A 12,444-nucleotide genomic window follows, 5' to 3' on the forward strand; every position below is an offset into this window, starting at 1 on the left:
CATAACAGATATCAATTAGAAGTATAAAATGGATTAAGCGCTTTTATACTAAAAAATGAGAATTTGGATATAAAAATAAGACCTTGATATTGCGTGTTCTGTATTATAATACTTGACAGAAATTAATCATAAATTATAGAAAAATACGAGGTTAAAATTTTCAATTTTCAAAATGTTCAAAGACAAGTTTTTAAGTTTTTATTTATTAATTTTGATTACCATGAAAAATAAATTATAAAATGAGTAGCTGTAACAAGAAATAAAATAACTTACATATGACTGTTGCTAGCTTTCTCACGTTTGTTCTTGTCATCTTATTGGTTCGGAGTAGAAAGTCTCCAATTTGCGAGAAAATGTAGGCCCATACCATTCTTAAAAGGTGAGGCATTCCAGAAAATAATCCAGTCTGAAAATAAATTTAGTTTTACAAGTTAAAAAGTAATTACAAATAATAATAATTATAACCTTCTATTTATAATTTTTTCTAAACTAAGACCATTTCATATAAAGAAGGTAATATGATTAATTCTATGCTTCCACCGCCTATTATTACCTTAGGATTGTGCCTCACAAGGACTTATTTACAGCTGAGTTGACATAGGTACTAGATTTATTTTATTTTTATTAAAAAATAGCCGAGTGAGGAGATTCCGGTTGCTGGAATGGAACCTACGACCCTTTGATTGGTAGACGAGAATTGTACTCACTGTCACCGGGTACCTTATACAGGGTGAATTTTAAATAGATATAGTTATTTTCAGAGCAAGTAGATATCGATAAAAGGAATATATTTTCTCTAGTAAATTAAAAAATCACTGGACATGTTTTACATTACTAAACTCAATAAAAATCAAAACAAACCAATTTATAGTAAATAATATACAAACTAACTTTTTTGTAGAATAATTTCACTCTTTGGTTTTAATTTTAGTACATGAAAATGAAATGAAAGCGCGACCAACCGTAAAATACGCTAAAAAATATTCCAGACTATTTTCATCAATTTTTGATATGTAAACCTTTTTGACACAATAAAAGGTCTGTAATAATAAAATCTATCACATGAATAAAAAATAGTTAACTGGTTAAATTGAATAGTGCACACCTTCAATAATAACAATAATTGATATATTTATAAATTCTCTTATCCACTCAAAAATTATATTTTCAAAACAGAAAAATAAAACGCTTTTTAACATGTCGCTGTTAATATTAAGCTCTCGTTAAAATTAATTTCAAAAAATAAAACATATACCAACATAACTGTAAACATGCACTGGGCTAAAGCTTAGAAACTAAGGAATATGTAAAATCAAAAAAAATATGCTAACCAATTAAAAAAAGAAATATAAGAAGACATTGATGTTAAGAAGTAGGAAAATATAGATCATGTGTTTTGTATGAATGTATGCTTGAGTTTGCTTTAAACATATCATCATCATCATTTTCAGCATATTCAACCATTTCTAATTATGGTGTAGCCTCCTTCACATATTTAGAAACTCTCTTTGTAGTTGAGATCGTTGTTGTCTATTATTGGCTATACGAACCCAAGTTATCACTGCTAACTTCCTAATACCATGGTCCCACCAGGTTTAGTCTTTCTCTAGGTCTCTTAATTCCTCGCGGGTACCATGCTGAAATTTTTGTGGTCCATGTGTTGTCCGTCCTTCTTGTCAGGTGTCCTGCCATTGCCACTTGATGGATGTGATTCTGTGGATGACATCTAGTACCTGTTTTTTTATCGTATCCACTCTATTGTTTTACGGTCTTTCTTGGTTATTCCCAGCATATTTCGTTTCATTGAGCATTGTGGAACCTGTAGTTTCGTTGTAATGACCGTTTTAAGTGTCCAGGTTTCGCACGCATTGGTCATGCCTGGTAGTACACATTGGTCGAATGTTTTCTTCTTTAGATAAAATGGCATTCTAGATTTGAATTGAGCTTCTTCCATAAGTACACCATGCTAACTTAATTCTTTAGTTGATTTGTGATAGTAGAGATCCCGAGCTGTGTATTAATTGTCCCAAATATATGTATACTTCTACTATTTCCAATTTTTGTGTTATTTATTAGAATGTTTTTTCTGTCCATTAGTTCATTACTTTAGTTTTTGCTAAATTTATTTTGAGACCTACTTTATTGCCGGCTGTATTTAGTTCTTCAATTTGTGTTTGTAGTTCTTCAAGAACATATATTATCTTATATACAGGGTGAGTTTCCTACGATGTTCTCTATGGGTATCTCGGAAACTACTGGAGATAGCGAGTCGGTTAAATGGGGAAAGCATTGCAGTTTTGTGGGGTCATAAATACGCGCCTTTCTGATTTTTGAAAAAGTTCATGGCTTACTAGATATTTCGAAGAAAACAAATTTTGGCTATTTTAAAAATTGTCCCAAATTCCATTATAAACTATTTTAGACAAAAAGTCTTCAGATAAAAGTTGTAGATAATCACATCCTTAATGAGATTGTGTCCTCCCATTATGTTTTTTTAAATGGAAACCATATTTGGCCGTGACTTCATAAAAAGCGCCATTTTTTAAGTTTTTTAGCAATATAAGCTATAATATGTCTTCTTCGAAAAATTACTGACTTATAGCCAATTTTATTAATTTTTAAACAATTTCACTTAGCCATGAAAACAAATTTAATCGTCTTTGCTCTCAGAAATTTGAAGCTGTCACATCCAAACTTTGAAAATTAAAATAAACAAAAATTGTAAATATGAATTTTTCAAATGAAGAAAAGCGTGTAGGATTATCGGTTCAACTTTTCTTGACCATACATTTTCGAGGATACGTTGCCCGGTGAATGTTACGTTTTTTAGAGAACGATTTTTAAGACATGTTAGAAAAGTTAAATTTAGTTATAGCTCATTCTTATCTATCATAATTTCACTCAGATTGCATGTTATTCTTATTCTGTTATGATTTATAACTTATAAAAAGTCAGAATATATTATTAAACAATTCTTTATAATGTACATTACATAAACTAAAACTTAAAGAAATAATATCACTATATACACTTTAAGTTATTTTAGAAAATGTTCAAAAAATCCGCCATTGTTTTGAGTTGCATCTTTTTAAAACTAAATTACTACCTATTCTCACAGAAAGACCGGTCGACTTGATTAAACTTTTCTCGTACCGCCACTTCGAGTGCCTCTTTTAATTCATATTTTTTTTGTAAACCTTGTTGTTAATCATATCGCATAAAAAAATCTAAAATGGATAGATCAGGTGATCGAGGAGGCCCATGCAATTGGTCCACCTCTTCCTATCCCTGAGTTCGCATAATTATGATATAAATAATTTTTAATATTTCTTTCATTATGGGGGGGGGACACAATGAAAGTCATGTTGGAACCACTTTATTGATGCGCGAGTATCTACACGCTTTTCTTCATTTCTTCATTAGAAAAATTCATATTTTTTACAATTTTTGTTTATTTTAATTTACAAAGTTTGGATGTGACAGTTTCACATTTCTGAAAGCAACGGCGATTGAACTTGTTCCCATTGCTAACTAAGTGAAATTATTTAAAAATGATAAGAATTGGCTATAACTCTGTAATTTTTTGAAAAAAAAAACATATTATAGCTTATATCGTTAAAAAGCTTAAAAAATGGCGCTTCTTATGAAGTCATGGCCAGCTATGGTTTCCATTTTAAAAAAAATATGTTTGTGTCATATGTCAAAAATGACAGGCTTTAGAAAAAAACCGAGGATACAATCTCATTAAGGATGTGATTATCTACAACTTTTATCTGAAGACTTTTTGTCTAAAAGCAGCCATTTTATAGCTATAATGGAATTAGGGACAATTTTTAAAGCAGCCAAAATTTGTTTTTTTCGAAATATCTAGTAAGCCATGAACTTTTTCAAAAATCTGAAAGACGCATATTTATGACCCCACAAAATCTCCAGTAGTTTTCGAGATACCCGTAGAGAACATCGTAGGAAACGCACCCTGTATAATATGGAGATCATTGGACATAAGTGTTATTTGAGGGAATTTATCATTTATTGTCATTTGATGCTCTATGTAATGCAATTTTTTTTGATACTATAATATTCGTAATATGTAATTTTTTAAATTTTAAATGAAGTTGTTCATAATTTAAACACAATAAGTGAAGGAAATCCCTAGGAAAATTCAGGTAGAAACGGAAGTGTTTATTTTTTCTCAATTTACTATTTAGCTTACAACCTGATTTATATCCTGTATCGAAACTTGGATAAACTTTAATTACATTATGCTGGAACATTTTCTGTACTCCACGCCATCCATTAAGCTTTGTGCGAAAAATTCGATAAAAGGAATTTACGAAGCCATGTAAGATAATAGCTTTAAATACTTAATTTCCACTGACCTTTTGTATTAGGATCATGACTTTTTGAGGTATATAAAAAAGAAATTTAATGGTATAATGAACAATCCCATTAAAATTTTCTTAATTATTTTTTTTTGAAATTTGATTAGGTCGAAATGATTTTCGTAATAATATATTAAAGAAAATTAACCAGCAATTCTGTGAAAATAAAGGAATCAAAAGTAACAAAAATGAAAAATTAAGGATTCCTGCATAATTGCAAAGAGCCACGAGCCAAATAAAGTTGTATCATTACCCCAGATTTAATGTCCTAACATAAATATATTTTAGTCAAAAAGTCCTTTGGGTATAAAGAATTTTCTGATTTGAGAGGAATAAATATTTAATTATTCAGAAATTAATAATCTCACAAAGAGCAAATTGATATAATTAGGTGCGTATATATTTTTTTTGGTGTTGTAAAAAAATCTTATATTTTGTATATTTCGAGAATTATTTCCGTTTTTTCAAATTTTACGACAATTAATTACACGAAAAGTGCAAATATTTTCAGGGCTGGTAGATCTTGATAAAATAAACATATTTTCTCTTTACCGTTTTTCAAATAAGTCTAAAATAATCGAGTTATTTTACTCTAAAAATTTCCAAAAAAAAAATTTTGCTTAAATTTTGAGAACCACTGGATATTTTCTGGGTTTTCTTTCTTGTAAATTTAATATACTACCTATGTTGCCATATATTCAATCTTTTTTACTAAAAACTAAAATAATCCATAACATTTTTCAAAAATTTCCAAATTTTCAATTTTTTTTGTACAATATTTTCACTTATATTTAAGACTCACTCTGTACAGTTTTTTTGGATGTGGGCTTTATTAATAAAACCATACAATATAAAAACGTTAATAATTTCGTAAATGTACTCTTTCTAGAAAATAAAAAGTTAAATATGGATTTTACCCCAAAGCAGATGTACATTATTCAATTTTTTCAGGGCACTGATAAAAAGTACATTTCAAAACAAATAGGTTTTTTACAATTCACAGGCAGAAAAAATAATGCATTAGGAACTATTCGTATTACATTCGTATTGTTTAATGTATAATTTCGCGAATTTTTGCAAAACTGTTCAAATAATTTCAACCTCTTAGGTTCAGTGCTGACCCGTAATTTTGAGTAGGCAATAGGCGGATTATTTAGATAAAAGTGAAAAAAATCCGAATATATTGGATTACAATATACAGGATGTATATTATTAAAGACTTTATTTATTTTCGATTTATTATAAATTAAGCTCTAGCGATTCGAATTAAATTTTGAGCGTAAATGTTACTATAAGTGCTACATATTTTAATGTTAAAAAAGTGTCGACATATTCACCAGAGACGTGCGGGGGTTATCACTGGAATATTAAAAAAAACATGCGCCACTAACTTTTTTTATCAAAATTGTGTAGGCCATTCAATGCCGACTAAAAGTTGTATCTTGATGTACTATCAATTTCGATCTCCTTGTTTAGATAAAGGCACTTTTATTAATCACAATTAATAAAATTAAAGTAAAAATAAAAATAAAAATAAAATTAATAAATTATTTATTTAATTTAATTTCGTATTAAATTTTATTAAAATTTATTTTCAATTAATGATGTTTAGTGCTACCCAGAGCAAATTCCAATAAAAAATAATATGAAAAATTTTAATCTATACTTCTATATTAATATATAAAATCCTTAAGTGACTGACTCACTGATCACTGAATCACGATCCTGCTCAAACAACTCAACGTAAGAAGCTCAATTTTGGCATACAGGTTGATTCTACGGTATAGAGGTTTGATAAGAAGGGATTTTTCGAAATTCCAGTTTCAAGGGGGTGAAACCACCCCTCAGATATTACAAAAATTTATATTTAAAAAACGGTCAAGTTTCCGAAAAAACGCTTGAACACGTATATTTTATTTTGTTTTTTACATATTTTAAGATTTTTTAAAAATGTATACAGGGTGTTTCGAAAAATCTGGTAATTGATTAATCACGATCCTGCTTAAAGCGTTTGACGTAAAAAGCTGACTTTTGGAAAACGGATTGATTTTAGGGTGTAGAGGTTCGATAAGAAGGGATTTTTTCGAAACTCGAATTCTAAGGGAGTGAAACCACCCCTCAAATATTAGAATATTTTTTATTTAAAAACCGGTGAGTTTTTCGGAAAAACTCTTAACACGTATATTTTATTTTATTGTTTTACATATTTTAAGATTTTTTTAAAAATTTATACAGGGTGTTTCATAAAATATGACCATTGAGTAATCACGATTCTGCTTAAACTGCTTGACGTTTAAAGCTGATTTTTGGCAAACGTATTGACTGTGGGATGTAGAGGGGTTTCTCGAATCTCAAATTACAAGAGGGTGAAAACGCCAATAAAAAATTACATCAAATCTTACAATACTCAAATATTACAATATTTGTTATTTAAAAAACGGTTAGTCTTTCGGGAAAACGCTCGGACACGCATAATTTTTTTTACATATTTTGAATTTTTTTAAACATCATACAAGATGTTCCAAAAAGTTTGGTAATTGATTAACCACGATTCTGCTTATTAAACTGCTTGACGTAAAAAGCATATTTTTGGCAAACGGATTTTTCGAAAGTCAAATTCCAACGAGATGAAACTGTCCCTAATAACATCGCCATATTGTTTTTTCTCATGCTGACATAAATGTGAGAAAATTTTATCCAGTTTGTATGTTAATGGAAATTCTTGCTTTGCTTTATCATCATCATTACAAATGATTATTCGACGCGAACGAAGTCGCGGGTACACGCTAGTATTTTTAAAATAATATAAACATTTTTATTCATCATCATCAAAAAATCATTCCATCAAAAATTGAGATTGAATCAGAATGTCTTAAACCTCTCCATTCACAATAAAAATTCCATCAATTAAATACCAATATTAGGTCAATTATTTAACTCTAACAAATAATTATAAACACAATTATTTTTAATTGTCTGAATAGAAAAAAACTTGGAGTATCCTATATTTTGTAGTAACTTAGCTTTCTATATTTTAGTTTGTGTTTAACGATGATTTTCAGTTCTATTAGCATAATCATTCACTAGATATCAATACTAAAAAATAAATACGTAATACATTTTTAGCAAGATGTTTTATAATTTTTCTTTGCATTTAAAACTTTTATAAACACACAGTGCAATTTTATAAACTTTCCGAGCAGTCCAATCAAACTCTATTGCCTACAAGCCTAGCCATCGCAACAAACAAACTCGCACTTACCAACTCAATTAATCATTTCAGATCAGAGCGTAGTTTAACGTTACCGGTATAGTTGATAGGTTACACTATTTAGTATGAGCGCGTGTCAAAGTTGGGGGCAAAGTAAATTTAAACTGTTTCGGTCATTTGTGTTTGTTTTACCTAAATACTCGACACATTTAAACCTGAATAGTGCCGTAGCATTAATCAGCAAAGTTGAAATATAAACCGTATTTTACTAGATATGCTGGATATAGATACTTTATTGCAAACAATAAATTTGAACCAAATTTTTGTAAATAAAAAATTCTAGTAAATTACGTGTTTGACATTTTATCGCATTTGTTGCAACGTATTTTCAGTAATTAAATTGGCCATGGCAGACCATTTCATCATTCATTTTTACCATTTTTAAACCTGTTTTCCGAATTGTGTAAAAATACCTATTCTAAAAGTAAGTTAATAATTTTATTTTAGCCTGTTTTTTATTTTACAAATATTATAAAAATTATAATTTAATTTGACATGGGATATCAATAACTGAAATTAATTTAGGTAAAATGTTATAATATTTGTATTCTATCTATCTATTCAGCCTCTTCGGTCCATCGTTGGACATAGGCCTCCCCCAATCTCTCCCACTCTTCCCTCTCTCTCGCCGTGCTCATCCGTCTTGTGCCTGCATGTTTCCTCAGATCGTCCGCCCATCTCATCTGGGGTCTTCCTCTACTTCTATTCTCCCAGGGTCTCCAGTTTACGATGCATTTGTTCCATCGATCATCCTTCTGTCGGACATTGTGACCCGCAAACTTCCATTTCAATTTTGCTACTTCACTTCTAACATCCCTTACTTTAGTTTTTCCTCTGATCCACTCATTCCTTTTTCTATCTGCCAGCCTTATATGTAGCACTTGTCTTTCCATAGATCTTTGAGATTTTGTTACCTTATCCATATTTGATTTTGTCAGTGTCCAAGTCTGGGATCCGTAAGTAAGTACAGGGAGTACACATTGATTATATACTTTGGTTTTGAGGTACTGTGGATATCTTTTGTTTTTTAATATGTAACTTAATTTTCCAAATGCTGCCCAGGCCAGTCTTACTCGTCTCTTTATTTCAGCTGTTTGGTTTTCTTGTTTCAGTTTAATCATTTGTCCCAGATATATATACTCTTCAACTTGTTCTATTTTTTCTTGGTTTATTCTGGTTGTTATGTTTTCATCTGTGTTTGTTATGATTTTAGTTTTAGTGTAGTTCATATTTAGGCCTATTCTTCTAGCTGCTGTATCCAGTTCTTCCAGCATTTCTAGCAGTTCTTCTTTCTTTTCTGTTATTAATGCGATATCATCCCCATATTTTAGGTGATTCAAGTATTGTCCACATATTTTGATACCTTTTTCTTCCCAGCCTAATTTTTTGAAAACGTCTTCTAATGCCTGGTTAAAGAGTTTAAGAGATATTGTGTTACCCTGTCTGACATCTCTTCCTATGCGAATTGGCTTTGTTCCTTCGTGGATTTTAATTGTTGTTGTTGCTTCTCTATATATGTTGGCTATTAACTCTGCGTATCTGTAGTCTATCCTGTTATTTATTAAGGAAGTTTTTACTGCCCAGTGCTCAATACTATCAAAAGTCTTTTCAAAATCTACAAATGCAATATACAGGGTCCGGCAATAGTGCGTCGGGCATCTGTAGCTCCTAGAATAAAAAACTTGAGAATTTTGTTTAAGTGCAAACTTAAAGTATGTACCAGGATGTATTTCAGGAAAATATGTAAACTTCTATAGGGTGGCTCAAAAAAGTGTCAGTGGACCTGGATGATTTTTTTTAAATGGAACACCCTGTATATTATTGCATTTTTGGATTCCTTTCAGATCACTTTACATAACCCTAAGATATGAATAAATATATTTCGATAGTTTCAGAGATATTAAAAAATAAATCAAAAATATATATTTTTCAGCCCTTCTTAAAAAAATTATTAAAAATACAGGAACTGTTCTGAAATCAAAAGTATATTAGGTATTTACATAGATGGTCTGTTCTTACTTTGCTATAAATATGGTAATCGTAAATCATACAGGATGTTCAATATTCTACGCCAAACTTTCTAAAATATAAAATATTTTTTCTTTGTTTTTTTAAATGGAACACCCTGTATATTATTTTATTTATTAGATCGAGAGTTAAAAAATGAACATTTTTTGTATTTAGAGTATTTCAAAATTTTTAACGGTTTCGCAGATACACGCAGTATTATTTCATATGGCGGTGTCAACGGTAAAATACGAGAGAAAAATTATTGGGTGGCTTTGATAAAAATTTACTGTGGAAAATGCCATATGAAATATAAAAATGCAAATATCTGCGAAATCGTTAAAATTTTTGAAATACTCTAAATACAAAAAATGTTCATTTTTTAATTCTCCGTCTATTGAAAAAATTATAAACAGGGTGTTCCATTTAAAAAAAACGAAGAAAAATTATTCTATATTTTAGAAAGTTTGGCGTAGAATTTTAAACATCCTGTATGATTTACGATTTTCATATTTATAACAAAGTAAGTACAGACCATCTAAAATAAATACCTAAAATAGTCTTGATTTCAGAACAGTTCTTGTATTTTTAATCATTTTTTTAAGAAGGGCTGAAAAATATATGTTTTTGATTTATTTTTTAATATCTCTGAAACTGTCGAAATATATTTATTCATATCTTAGGATTATGCAAAGTGATCTGAAAGGAACCCAAAAATGCAATAATATACAGGGTGTTCTATTAAAAAAAAATCATCCAGGTCCACTCACACTTTTTTGAGCCACCCTATAGAAGTTAAAATATTTTCCTGAAATACATCCTGGTACATACTTTAGGTTTGCACTTAAACAAAATTCCCAAGTTGTTTATTCTAGGAGCTACAGATGCCCGACGCACTATTGCCGGACCCTGTATAGTGGGATGTTGAATTCATTGGATCGTTCTATTAGTATTTTCATAGTTAATAAGTGGTCAAGCCTGCTTGTTCTTTTGTTTGGTATCCGTCAAATTTTGTTGTTAGTCTATCGGTTAATAGTTTCGTGAAGAGCTTATAAATTTCGTTAAGGAGTGTTATAGGACGATAGTTTTTTAGATCTGCCCTATCACCTTTTTTATGTAGGATGATGGTTATAGATTCCTTCCAGTCGTTTGGGATTATTTTTTCTATTAGGATTTTATTCAGGAGAATATAAAGAGTATTAACTACAGATTTTCCGCCGTACTTTAGCATTTCTGTTGTTATTCCGTCTTTTCCAGGTGATTTGTTGTTTTTCATTTTCTTCAATGCTCTCTTAATTTCCGATTTGCTTATTTCAGGTTGTAGTTCTGAGTTTACGTTTCTTATCTTTGTTTGGAGTTTCTTTACGGTGTCTACCGGCGGTTCCCGTTTTGTTTCGTATAGTTCTGTATAGAACATCTGTGTGATTTTTATAATGTCATCTTTAATGTTAGTTTCTATGCCGTTCCTGTCCTTTATTTTATTTATTTCGAATCTACCTAGAGTGGGTTTTAGACATTTCATACTTTTGTTATTTTCTATTACTCTCTCCATTTGTATTGTCAAGAAAAATGGCGCATCCGCCAGAAATTAAAAATGTATTACTGGTTGCCTGCACAACCGCAACGTATCCGCCAGAAATTAAAAGACTTTTTCAGGCGCCATCTTTTAGTCAAGTCGAGAAGTAAGGGAATCAGACAATAGAATTGTCTGGTATGAAGAAGTACGCTTTCCGAGAATTGGGGAAATTTCGAGAAGCAGTCAATAGAGTATATAAGCCGGAGCCATCGACAACTGAGACAGTTTTTGAAATTTGAATATACCGCGTGGAAATTGAAAATCGGACAATTTGGTGAAGGAATCTTATAAATAGTTAGTTTGTTGTGTTAGTAATTGTGTATAAAGTGAGAAAATAAATTCGTTAAGTATTTTATCGTGAGTTTAAATAGTGGACCCACGGAATCCGTAACAATTGGTGTCAGAAGTGGGATTCAAGAGGATTTTAAGAAGAAATTAAGTGGATTGGACGATTTTTACACCGTATTTGGGAATTTTTATGGTTGGTACGAGACAGCAAGCGAAGAAAATGGAGGAAGTAAGCAAATTATTGGGCGATTTTATGGAGAATATGAGAAGAGAAAAGGCAGAAGAACAAGAGAGGCTGCGAAAAGAAAAAGCAGAAGATCAAGAAAGACTCCGTAAAGAACGAGAAGAAGAACGAGCCCGATTGGAAAGAGAAAAAGAAGAGGAAAAACTACGACGTCAAGAAGAACAAGACCAACTACAGAAAATGCTTATGGAGAATCAAGAAATCAGACAAGAACGGTTGGAGAAAATTGTAGAAAATCTAGAAGTGCGTCGCCAGAAAGAAAAACAAGAAGAACAGGACCGGCTTGAGAAAATTCTGGAAGGCTTAGAGGCGCGTCATCAAAAAGAAAGACAAGAGGAACAGGACCGGATCGAGAAAATTTTACAAGGTTTTGAAGTGCGTCGACAAGAAGAAAAGCTTGAAGAGCAGGACCGTATCAAGAAAAGTTTCGAAAAATGGAAAAAAGCAACAATCAATGTTGGAAGTACGTTGCCAGGAACAACAGAACCACTTCCAAGAAGCTGTAGAAGATCTGGAGGAGCGCCTTCAGCAGAAGATAGAAAGATTAGAGATGGACCTACAGAAGACCAAGGTACAAGTAAAGACACCTGGCGTTCAAGGAACAGCGAACCTTAAGGCCCCGACCTACGATGGACAAACGACATGGACAATGTACCACCGTCAGTTTGAAGCAGCC

General features: G+C 30.9%; 1 protein-coding gene across 1 annotated transcript in view; it reads right to left on the reverse strand.

Moving 5' to 3' along the window:
- The window catches only part of LOC115883978 (sialin), a 100,618-nt gene that overhangs the window by 13,920 nt on the left and 74,254 nt on the right, over positions 1-12,444 (reverse strand). Inside the window, exon 7 of the mRNA XM_030902401.1 lies at positions 274-406. Coding sequence (XP_030758261.1) covers positions 274-406 — 133 coding nt within the window. The remainder of the gene's footprint in view (positions 1-273; positions 407-12,444) is intronic.

Source organism: Sitophilus oryzae, unplaced genomic scaffold (assembly GCF_002938485.1).
Source record: "Sitophilus oryzae breed Bouriz unplaced genomic scaffold, Soryzae_2.0 scaffold_111_pilon_pilon, whole genome shotgun sequence".
In the NCBI taxonomy this organism is placed as follows: Eukaryota; Metazoa; Arthropoda; class Insecta; order Coleoptera; family Curculionidae; genus Sitophilus; species Sitophilus oryzae.